Source organism: Canis lupus, chromosome 20 (genome assembly GCF_003254725.2).
Source record: "Canis lupus dingo isolate Sandy chromosome 20, ASM325472v2, whole genome shotgun sequence".
Taxonomy (NCBI): domain Eukaryota; kingdom Metazoa; phylum Chordata; class Mammalia; order Carnivora; family Canidae; genus Canis; species Canis lupus.
The window spans coordinates 5,110,053-5,122,446 of record NC_064262.1 but is presented as its reverse complement, the minus strand read 5'-3'; the positions used below and the strand labels follow the sequence as shown (position 1 = coordinate 5,122,446).

Sequence of the window (12,394 nt, the reverse complement as noted above, 5' to 3'; positions counted from 1 at the left end):
CCATGACTGCAGTAGCTGTGGCTTAGAGACCGTCACTCTTCAGAGGACGAAGAAGCTAGGTCCTTTTGTCATGCCTGAATCTCTTGGCCTTGACACACCTTATTGTGGTGGCTTCTTTCCTCCACTCTACCACACATCTGACAATCACTGTGCTAGAGCACCAGCTAATCATGTCACTCTCTTGCTCTACAACCTTCAATAGTTCCCTACGGTTCACAGATTAAATCAAGTCACATAGGAAGGACAAGTGCGGGTGGCCCGGGTGGCTCAGTGGTTTAGCGCCGCCATCAGCCCAGGGTGTGATCCAGGAGACCTGGGATCGAGTCTCACGTCAGGCTTCCTGCATGGAGCCTGCTTCTCCCTCTGCCTGTGTCTCTGCCTCTCTCTCTTTCTCTGTCTCTCATGAATAGATAAAATCTTAAAAAAAAAAAAAAAAAAGGAAAGAAGGACAAGTGCAAATGCAGCATATTCATTTTCAAGAACCTCCCAGCCTTATCACCACACACCCTTCCTCTACCATGGCTGGGCCAGTCCCCTCAGTTCCCTGGGCCACTATGTCTTCTGTAAAGAGCACTCAGAACTGCTAGTCCTGAGCAGTTTCAGAGCAGTCACAGGTGGGAGAGACACCTGAGACCCAGATGCTCAAAATTCACATAGTCAGGAGCAGAGCCAGGATCTAAATTCCAACTTGTCTATACTCCCAGAACCATTCTGAAAAGCAAATTATTTGCTGATCTGACCCTAAATGACCAAGTCCTAGGAAATGGTCTGAAGAGTTCAAATAATTTAAACATTTTTGGATCTTAACATTTCTTTCCAATAGTGTCTCATTGAACTAAAATCTAAATCTTTTACAAAGGCTCCTGCTCACCCCACTCCCATCACTCACTCCCTCTGTTTTGTTCTGCACTCCAGCCATGCTCGCCCCCTGGCCTCTCCAAAAACCTTACCAGGGTCCTCTAGCCTCAGGGTCATTGTCTCTGTTGTTCCCTCTGCCAGGAATGCCCTTCCCCCAAAGCCAGTCTGATCACCATTCAGGTTTCACCCAAATACAACCTCTTCAGAGAAGCCTTCCTTGTTATCCTGTCTAAAAAGTCCCTTGGGCAGCCCCGGTGGCGCAGCAGTTTAGCGCCGCCTGCAGCCTGGGGTGTGATCCTGGAGACCCGGGATGGAGTCCCACGTCAGGCTCCCTGCATGGAGCCTGCTTCTCCCTCTGCCTGTCTCTGCCTCTCTCTCTCTCTCTCTGAATAAATAAATAAATCTTTAAAAAACTAAAAAATAAAAAGTCCCTTCCACCAGTCACTTTCTATCATGGTACTCTCCCCCACCCCACAAAATAATCTCATTACAAAAGAATGCTCTTGTTATCTATGATTATCTTATTTACTTCTTAGTCTGTTTACTCTCTTCCTCTCCCTAGTAGAACACCACATGCTGCTGAGCAGGGACCTCATCTGTCTTCTCCCTACTGTATCTGACGCTCAGAGAGCACAGTCCAGCACACAGTAGGCTCTTGATGAAATGGAGAGATGACTGTTCTCTTTGGCTGCATCCTATGCATGATGTGGTCATCCCCCATCCACCGGCAGGGGAGAGTAGGGTCTAATATCTCAAGCACCACCCAAACTCAGGCTGGAACAAAGACTTCACTCCTCCTCTGGGGCTCAGCTGGTCAAGAAGACCTGCTGCTGACATTTTACCAAAAACCTTGTGCCAGAAGACCATCTTCTATTAGTGAGAATTATTTTCACACCTCCCACAGGGGGAAACCTTGATTTTATGAAGGCAAAAACCACATTGTGATTAACAGTTAATCAAGATTTCGTCTATCTTATAGCTCTGCAAGGAAAAAAAATAGTTGGCGGCCTTAATATCGTGCTAGTAAATGTTACAGTAAGTGTGTTTCTGACACGATTTTCTTATTAGGGTCCTTCCCTGTAAATTTTATTGCATTTAATTAAAAATTATTGCTAAAAGAAACAGCTGCAGATGGTCTTATTTTAAGTCAGAAAATTAAAAACTGAATATTCTCATCAGTCAATTTCAACAAGAAGCACAGCCGCATGCATTAGGAATGTGATGGTTTTGAGATTATAATAATTTTTATGGCATTTCCAGGTCCTTTCAATGAAACTTAATGAAAGCTCTGCATGAGTTCATTTGTCAAAAACATAATAATAATAGGAAGGCTCCCAGCTTACAGGCAGATATAAAGATACCCATGAATACTATGGCTGGGATGTGCCAAAAATCCAGGCAGGCAGCTCTCAGCACCAATGGAATTAGTCAGCGGGAGGTTTAGTTGCAGCTCTGCCGTGCACCCACCCAAGGATTTATAGCTGAGGCTGTAAATCACCTTTGTATTACAATGATGCGTGTATTTGTTGCGGTAGCAAAATAAAAATCAGGCTTCACTCTTTCAGGGAGTCCCTTCAGCAAAAGATTTCCTGCATTCTAAGGATGGTGAAGGCACACTAGGGGCTGGGGAGGAAGAAGGGAGATTTTGTGTTGGCTTTAGGAATTCTAGCCGCAGTCGCTGTCCTTGGTCTGGACTGCCTGCACAATTATCTCTCCCAGCTTTAATACTTGGCTTGTATCCTTTAACTTTTAAGGACTGAATTCTTATTACTTCTTGCTTGTCTTTTACTGGAAACCAACTCAAATCTTTTATTTATTTGGGCCCAAACAGGCTGTAACAAATAAATAAAAGGATGAGGAATGTATAGGGAACCCCAAGCTAGCTCTGGAGTCAGCACCAGAGGAGTGAGTGGCTGTGTTCATGGTAGCACCCTACTCCTCCCCTTCCTGCTGCTACAGCTCAGTCTGGTCTTCATGCTCTCCAGAGGGGACCACTGCAATGGCCTCTTGACTAGTCTCTCTGCTTCCCCTTTCTTCATCCCTCCACTTCACCCTGCCAACAGAGTGTCCATGCCAATACACCATCTCCATTGTGGGTCTGTCCTGCTGAAATCCCACCACGGTCCCCCTTCTGCCCAGGGGCAATGTACTCAATCATCAAGCTGATATTCGAGGGACTTTTCGGCTGGGTCCCAACTGCCTTCCCAACTTTATCACCCAGACATGTATACTGAGGTCCATCTGAGCACTTCGTGGTCCTTTCTTACCCCCCTGCCCCCGGACTCATGCACAGGCTTGTTATTCCTCCCGGACTGTTTGTCTCCATCATGAACTCCTATTCCTCCCCAAAACCCACCTCAAGTGTCTCCCAGATAGTCCAGGCTTCCCACAGCCCCTTCTCCAGACATGAGGAGCCTCTAGCGAAATCTTTATCACATGGGTTCTAATGACCTCTCCCCATAGCTGGGCTGGAATGCCTTGGGGTGGGAACCTCTAGTACCTAAAACAGTAGCTGATGTTTGGTAGATGCTGAACACGTTAGCTAAGTGAGTGATGAACTAGCTGAGCTGGTGCAACATACTACTCTAAGAACTGAAAATCAGAAAAATGTGGTGAGTTTAGTCCTTAGTCTTTCAACCCAATCTCTTCCATATATTCTCCATGCCTGCCAATGATGTGAGCTGTTTCCCAGAATAAAGATATCAAAGCTCTTCCTGACCAAGATTAAATCATGTTTACTGCAGCTTCACCTGCTTAAACAACAGGCCTGTATTTCTCCACATGTCCTCGCACGTCTCTCCTACCTCCATGTGCCAAGAGCCCACTTTTCCCGCAGTGTCCATGATGCCATCCTACCCTCCTCTAGACTCCTCCCTTTGGATCCTGAGCATTTTCTACCTTGCATTCCAGGGACTTGGGTAGAAGTCCTCTTGCTATCTTCCAACTATAAGCCCACTGAGGCCAGTGATGGTACCTACCTCCTCCACCTCCCATCCATATTTTACTGGGCATGGTTCCTCAAGAATCAATCATTTCTCAAATGGCCATCATCAGCCAAAATACTGAATTGCCAAGATGTTCCCACTCCTTATCCTCATATGAATGCTGGATAATATGGCCAGTCCACAAACTCTTGAACATGTAATTCAAGCTGCATTCCAACAATGAACAGCTCTGTAAGAACCCTGGGCTAAGAGAAGAGAATCCCGAAATGCTGGACCTCAGACCTTTCACAGCTCTCCCTGGAAGGCATGAGCACTCATGAGCTGCTGCTCCTGGGTGGGCTGAATCATCTGAAGCTCCCCTAACAAGCAGTACAACCCAAACAGACGGCCTGGTCCGAACCCAGAGCTCCTGGTGGCTCTGAGGGAACAGCTGGCCACAGGAGGGTAAGGGTCCCCCACCGTGGCCCTGAGGGAGGGCAAGATGTCTGAGTAGCTCATTAACAAGTTCCAGGAAAGCTTATCAGCCTTTTTTTATGAGCTGCCAACAGCGCAGCAAACCTACCACCCATCAGAAAGGAAAGTGTCCCTCCACTTTTCCTTGAGCCCTCTGGACCAATAAACAAAGCCAACACTTTCGTGGTGACTGTGCTACCTCATTTTCTGCAAAGGAGACACTACAGCTATTGAAGACCACCAAAAAACATGGCATTTTTTTCAACTACAGGAAACAGGTGGTAGTGGAAAAAGTACTGGATTCAGCGTCAGAGAGGCCTGGATTTGAATTTTGGTTTGGCCACTTACTACTTGTGCAACAGAGGACAGTTTATAGCACTCGAAACTAACGTGCCTAATCGTAAATTACAAGTGAAATAACAGCTATAGTCAGTGTCATAGAGATTATGGAAGGATAAAAACTTTGGTCCTGCTGTCCTTGGTGTAAGAGGCTGCTAACAACTCCAAATCACTATTGCTCAGGCTGTTGTCTGCAGCCCTGACCCCAAACCAGGAGGAAGTTAGAGGGAATGCTGACACCACACCCCATAGCTGAAGCTTGCAAGTTCATTGTCCCAGTTTTATTGATGTGGAGTCCTGAACACTGAGTCAAATTCATGCAGAACTATCATATGGAGAGAAAGGGAGAGACAGAAAGAGACATCCCCACAGTCAAAGGGACCTTTCTCAATCCATACCTCTGGAATCAAATTCAAATCCTGCATCCACCACTATGTGACCTTGACCATATCACTGAATAATAGCTAATACTGATCATTTCACTATGTGTGATATTAACTCCTTCAGTCTTAACAATGTTATGAGGCAAGAACTATTATGATTGCCTATTATGGATAAATCAAGGCATGGGCCTTGTCCCAGGTCACACAGATAGATAGTAAGGGGTGGAGCACACACTCAAACCCCAGGCAGCCTGGCTAAAGCCCACGTGCTGGGCCCCTGTGCTCTCACAGGCTCCCCTGGGCTCCATTGTCTTCATCAGTATACATAAAAAGCCACCATGAATGCATCAAAAACAATATGAGGACTGATCATAAAAGCTGGAGAGAACAGAGAAAGAAAGAGATGAGAAAAAGCCAGTGTGGCAATATGTAAATGGTAAATCTAGGTGGTGGGCAAATGAACATTCATCACTGTAAACGCTCTTTTAACTTTTCGGTAAGTCTGAATATTTTCATAATGAAAGGGGAAAAGCAGCTTCAGGGATCCGTGTTGATGTATAATGCTGAATGATTAAAGTAGACTCATCATCACGCAAAAAATAAATACACAATTACAAGATTTAAATGAGACACTTACGACAAACTAGTCTATGTGGTGTTCTGCATCAAAGGGATATTTATTGAGTGTTTACAAAGCACCCAGCACTGTGTTGCTGAAGACAAGTGCTGAATAAATGATAATTCTTTGACCCCTGTGAAGCTCAAAATCACCAACTTGCATGGAATCATAAAACTCCTGATCATCAGCACACATGTATTAAGCTCCTAGCACATGACCAACATCCTGAGGGGCTATGGGATACTCAGAAGTAAAGACTTGGTTCCTCCCAACCAAGAGTCCTGACTAAGGACATTAAACAGCCTATTTGAAAAGTAAATATTAGACTCAATCTCTGGTCCATTTTTTTCTTTTTCGCAAGGGTCAATTCAGGGGAGAAAAGTAGAATGTTCTGGGGATATGCCTTAAACTAAAAGATGATGAAATTTTTTGTATACCATGGGGAAGATGTACATAAATAACAATTCATACAATTTTATTTTACAAGACAGAGAATTGTTAATAAGATTATTGTGGCTCCTAAAATGTTATTATCTGGGTATATAAATCTCAAAGGAAGTAATCATATAGAAGAAACTTTACAATCATCCATTAGATCCCGAGCTGCTACTCTGATTTAGGAGTCTCTAAGGGCTCTCTGAATTGTCTATTCTATACATGTTTCTTGAAGGGAGGTGCTTTTAGTGGAAAAAGGGCTTGGATTTAAATAACAGTGAATCACACCAGAGAGAGAGTTATTCCCTTTTCAGTCCTCTTGAATCCTTCTGATTATGCCAAGGAGAAAGTCTCTGTGTGGTGCCAGGACGTCTTTAACACCTCTCCCTGTTTAACAAAGGGACCAGCCTTCCAGCTCCAGCCTTGGCAAGTAATAACCTCAAGCTAGAATTTACCCGTTATTTTCCTTTCCTTTGTATCTTATTTGTACAACTGCCTTCTATTTATGGCAACAACCAATAGTGTTTTTCCATTTCCCAACCATGACATAAAATTTCCTTTCTAAATATTTTTGAAGTAAAAAAGAGAGGCTGATTGGAAGAAAAACAATAAGTAAGTGATAGTATAGATGGCAATAACAGAAATGGCAAAAGTGCTACAGGTAAGGCAAATGGTTGAGGAATACAGATTTGCTCCAATCTTACCATTTTACAGATGAGCAAACTGTAGCTTAGCCTTTTCCAAGATCCCACAGCAAGTCAGTGGCTGAGCGGGCTTTGAACCCACATCGTTCAGGGGTGTTAATATTTATTTTGGCCTCTGTCCCTGATCCTCACACTGAAGCAAGGTGTGGGGCAGGACAAGGAGTGGAAGGAGGAGGCACTGCCTCCCTAGCCTCTTGCCTCATTCTGTCCTGCCCAACCTAAAGCACCCCAGGCACCTCTCGGCACAAGTCTCAGATCAGCAGCACCCTGGCCACTAGATTCTCCAAGTCCCTGCTCAGGCGAAGAAGCACTAGGACCTCCCCCTCCTGCCACGGCAGTCCCTTGTGCCTCTAAATTTGATGTGTCTGAAACCTCCCTTGCCCAGACCTGTTCCAGCCCAAAGCGAGGATTTTTCTCCCCCTTTGCTTCCATCTGTTTCATGCAGGAAAACGGAAGAGAGCTTTGCTCACTGATTGATGTCCAAGAGGATGTGGTTCCTGCATGGGAGATTTATCGTGGTCACTCTGAAATAGCATCAGAGTAGGGTAACAGCCCTCTGAATCTGACAGCCCAGGATACTCAACCATGGCCCCAGGCTGTAGCATCAAATGTGAGAAAATGCAGGGAAAGCACCCAGCACAATGCCTGGCACACAGGAAGCAGTCAAGATATGGTAGCATTGACATTTTCTTGGGAAATTTTCCCTTATACTCATGTTAATTTGGATGAAGGGACCTTTATTGGGTTTTGGGCACAGTACAGATCAAGGCAACACGGACTCTGCAAATGGCCAAGCAACCTGTGCACTAGACAACTTGGGAGAAGGGGACGCGTTGAATGTGAATGTGGCCCTGGAGCAGTGCAGCGTAGAGCCTGCACAATCAGCTCTGGCGTCCCTTAGTGTAAATTCACTAAGAACGCCCGAACCAGGTACCAGGAAATCTGGAGTCCTAGCACTGACTTCTACACTAAATTGCTGAACTACCTTAGGTAAATCCCTTTCCCTCTCTGTGCCTCAGTTTCCTCCTTTGTAAGAGGACCAAAGGTTGTCTGGAGTTCCCTCCCAGCTATAAAATTCAGCAATTGTACAGAAGCAGATTTCAATTGCTGAAGGGCTGTCATACAAAAGAGGAAATGAGCTCACTTGCCTGGCCTGAGAGGGAAGAGCCAGCATGAGTGAGGTAGGGATATTAAGAGACAGCTTTTGCCTCAGTCAGAAAGGAAATTTTAATCAGAATACCTAGCAACAGATGAGGCAGCTCTGGGAGGTGGTGAGTTCCCTGTGGCTTGAGGAATTCAAGTATAGACTGGGTTAGAGAAAGGAGAGAAAGGCCCGTTAGAGTGGGAACCTTGACCATATGCCCTTTGAGATCCTTTCTAGCAGGCTGATTCTGGTTTCAGAGCTTGGATCTATTTTCATCAATGCTAGGAGGCACTCAGCTAGGCCTGGATCTCGTCAAATCCTGCTGATAACTATTAATGCAATGAACTGGTCGGCTGTGCAGCTCTCACCCTCTTAGAGTTTGCACACGTCCACACTCTCCAAATTAAACTCAGTCCCTCCGACAGTGTTAGTGTTTACCCTTGCCCCAGCAAACAAACCATTTCATTCTGGAAAGAACTAATTAATGGCTTCACCCAGACTTGGGGGAGGGAGAAGATGGAGAACCATGTAAAAAACTCAGGAGAATAAACCACATAAACACTTCTAGCATCTACACTCCAGCGACAGCTCATGCTAATTGCAAATCATCTTATCTATTCATTACTGCAGGCGCCCCGGGAACTCCTAGCAGCAGCAGCTGTGTGTGACTGGGTGAAGTCATTGCACACGAAGGGTCAGAATCAGGATATCCTTTAACCGCCATTTTCAACTTGTATTAATTCCTATCAGGCATTCCCAAAGAGAGTCAATGGTTGAGGCTGAACTGCATTGCCTTTAAGTTGCATCCACGAGGTACAAAAACTGCAGGATTTGGCAATTATCCACTTGGAATGATCAATAAGGGCATTCAGTCAGTCTTGGGAAGGTGGGGTCAGAAAATCCCTACTGTTGTCAATAATTTCAGTGTTTCACTCTTATTTCCAAGGTGAATGACTCCAAAAAAAAAAAAAAAAAAAAAATCAGCTTGGATGTACCTCTTAAAGGCTTCTATTCAGAAATTTAGCTTAAGGCACCTTTAGCTCTTTAAACAATTTAAACAGATTGTCTTTTCTAGTTCCCTTGAATAGAGTGCATATTTACACAGTAAAAGAGTATCAATCTCAATTTAGGGTATTTTCCTGATGGTGAAAGATATTTAGTTTGGCAAGATATCAGGGCCTTCTCTCTTGGTGACTTTCCTGGAGGGAACTAGCAAACCCATCTACCTAGATGAGAAATGTCTCTCAAATAATGGAAATACAAATGCTCACATTTACACTGTATTTGGCATTTTAGACTGATACTCTCACACAGGTGATCATCTCTGATCTCTTCACTGCTGTGAGGCAGCAGGAATCCCATTTCACAGATGGGCTCAGAGAGATAAAGCCACTCACCTCCAGTCACACAGCTAGAAATAAACAGAGCCTGGGGCTAGAAAGCAAGTCCATTCTGTCCCCTACATCTAAGCTTGCCTCTCCGATAGTTACATTTGCCCAACAACAAAGAAAATATAATTTCACAGTACCTTTCTGCTTCTTGGTCTGTGCTCTGCTGTTTGCTCTCAAAGGCATTGAAGCTGCTCATGTCCACATAGCCATCATTCTCATTTGCTGTGGACAGGGCTCTGCTCTGATCTTCAAACAGTTTCGTAAATGTCCCAGCCCTCGCAGGCCTCCGCGGCGGAATCTGAATATTTTCATAGTCTGAGTTCATGGCTGGAATGTTCTCATAGTCTGAAGTATCAGCATTGGGGAATGAGATGGACCGTGGCTTGGTCAGGGGCAAGGGCAGAAAGGGGGGCCGAGAGCGGTCTTCGAAGGACTCCACTCTGGACACCGTCCTGCTGAAGGGGACACCTTTCCTCTTTCCATCCCTATAGAAGATGAGGGAGGAAGGGGATTCGGAAGCCCGGAGCTTGCCAGTCCGAGCCTTGAGCTGTGGGGAGTTGCTGAGGCTCCTGCGGTCAATTTCCAGAAGCCTGGCAGGCCCGTGGTAGCTGGATTCTGAAGATGACCTGGAAGACGACACATTGACATCCACGTGGACTTTGTTCTCTGACTTCTTTTTAAATGTCAGTGCCAGGAACTTCTTGAAGGATGACTTCTTCTTCTTGGTGTACTTGTCTGGGGGCTCAGTCTCAATCAGCAGCGAGGGAGAACTCTTTGTGATGGGCTTTTTGGTGATGCAAGCCAGGTCGAAAGGGGGCGGGATGTCGACCACAGAAGAGGGTGTTGAGGTGCCGCTGGAAGGAAGGTGGTTCCTCTGGGAGAAACTCCCAGAGGACCCAATCACACAGGGCAGAGAAAGGTTGTCATCTTTTCTTTTGATCCTATGATCGTCCAAGCTAGATGCCTCTGACTCCCGGTACAAGGAGACTGGAATCTCTCGGCCTTCCACAGAGAACGATCGAGGGTATAAAGTGAAGGCTCTGGGCTTTGCTGGCAAGGCCCTGCTGGCTTCCAGCGGTTTCCCCTCCAATGACAGAACCGTCTTTCTCGCCTCCTTGGTGGCACCTTTAATGCCAATAGCCGAAGAGCCAGCTTCTGGTCCGATTTCTTCTGGGACAGTTTCTGGGACATAGCCAGCCACCTTCCCAGAGTGGGGCCTGGCCCTCGCAATGATGTTCTTCCTGTCAGTGGGGACCAGGCCACCCTCAGCATCAGAGTTCATTTCTTCTTTCGTGCCATAAGCACTCAGAGTGTCAGATGCAGCCTGTGTCTCAGGCTCCTCTCCTTCCCCAGGGACAGTCCCTTGGTCCAGGTCAACTCCCATCTCATAGGGGTTGGTGAGTGCATCGTCTCCAGCATCCTCATCCCCTGTCATTACCACCACATCAGGGACAGAGGGGCCCTCCCCAGCGCCATATGAAGCTCTGACAATGGGGTCCTGCTCTGCACATTCTGCAGACTGTGGTTCCTGCTGTGACTCCAAGCCTCCTGCTGACTTAGAAAGAGAAGAGTAGCTCTCGCTACAGAAGGAGGTGCTCTCAGTCGGAAAGAACTCATAGGGACTTCCTGAGAGTGAAGTCACAAAGTCATCCACACCATCATTCTCAAAAGGAATGATTTGGCAGCTCTCCTCAGCAGGTTCATCCTGCACCGGGTCTCTACCTTCTCGAGGGTCTTCCCCCACCTCCTGGGTGACTGCTGCCATTTCTTCTTGGTCAGTTTTCTCATTTTGGTCAGGTGGCTCATCCTGGTCACCGCTGGCTATGGTATCTTCACACTCCTCCTTGGAGACTTCAGGGTTGACTATAGCCCTCTCTGCCTCCTGGATACTTGAGGCCAAGCCCTCATTCTTTGTGAGTTCCTTGCTGGCATCTTCGGCATCCCCCTCGGGGGGTCTGTCAGAACCCACACATTCATCTGGAGCCCCTAGTTCTGTGTTGGGGGAGCCTTCCTCACCACCCTCCCCTTCCTCCCTGGGTGTCCCAGGGGGCCCAGGCTCCTCGCTGGGAATTGCTGGACCCTCTAAATCAACTTGAGTTAGAATGACATCACTTGGAAGGATTGCTTCTCCATCCCAAGGGCCTCCGTCCTCCAGGTTGTACATGTTGTGCTCTTCCACTAGCTTCTCTTCCTCCTCCCTTGTGAATGTCTGCTCCTCTGCCCCCAGGTCACAGGCACTGTCCTCTACCCCCACATCCTCAGGAGTGGGGGCTGTGCCTCCATCAGCCTCGTCACTTATCACCCCTTCAGCTGGGGCTGCCAAGTCCTCAGCAGCTCCCATCCCCTCCGGGTCACTCTCCTCGCCTCCCTCCTGGCACTCCTCTTCCCCAGCAGCTGGAGATATCATTACTGCATTCTCTGCAGAGGTGCTATCCCTGGGTTCATCCTCTTTTGGTGGAGCCTTGGGGACCACGATGTAATCCTCATCAGCCTCAGACTCGGAGCACTCCAAGTTGGACCGGTGCTCTTCGTACAGTCCCCTGTCGACGCAGAGCAGTTTCCCGTTGCTGCATTTATTCAAACTGTTGATCACGTACACACTGGCTCTCCACTCACTGGGGGTCGACAGCCTGGGTTTAGGGGCAATGGGTGGTTTTGGCCCCCTAGACATGGAGTTGGGACTGTGAAGACTATCAGGCCGGGGTGATGAAGTAAATTTGGGTGTTGTCATTGGCGTGAGGGGACTGGTAGTCTTTGGCTTGGGAGCAACTGGTGGTTTTGGTGAATCTAAAGGATGAAAATAGAGAAAACAAGGACACAAAAAGTATAGTTACCTTTATTTCCATTCAGAGTCTCCCACTTAGCATTTTCAAGGAAACACTGAAGACAGTTTCCCAACCTCTGTGAGCCCAATGTTCTATCTTCGGATTATATCCTCCACCCCATCTTTAAAATCCCTGGACCTCTACTGATGATGCATCCTGTAAACAAAGTGATGTAAACAAAGATCTTTCTTCTGTACATAGTCCAGCTAACAAAACTCAACTCAATGACATACTCCTCAAATAAAGGTGTCCGGATCATTGTAATCATTCATCCAATAACTATATATTAAATGCTTTG

At 46.5% G+C, this 12,394-nt stretch overlaps 1 protein-coding gene across 5 annotated transcripts in view; it reads right to left on the bottom strand.

Annotated features, from left to right (window-relative positions):
- The window catches only part of FGD5 (FYVE, RhoGEF and PH domain containing 5), a 127,921-nt gene that overhangs the window by 101,034 nt on the left and 14,493 nt on the right, over nt 1-12,394 (bottom strand). For all 5 annotated transcript variants that reach the window (XM_035702793.2, XM_025449125.3, XM_025449113.2 and 2 more), the window contains exon 2: nt 9,409-12,058. In XM_035702793.2, the coding sequence (XP_035558686.1) occupies nt 9,409-12,002 (2,594 nt within the window). In that variant the 5' untranslated portion in view covers nt 12,003-12,058. The remainder of the gene's footprint in view (nt 1-9,408; nt 12,059-12,394) is intronic.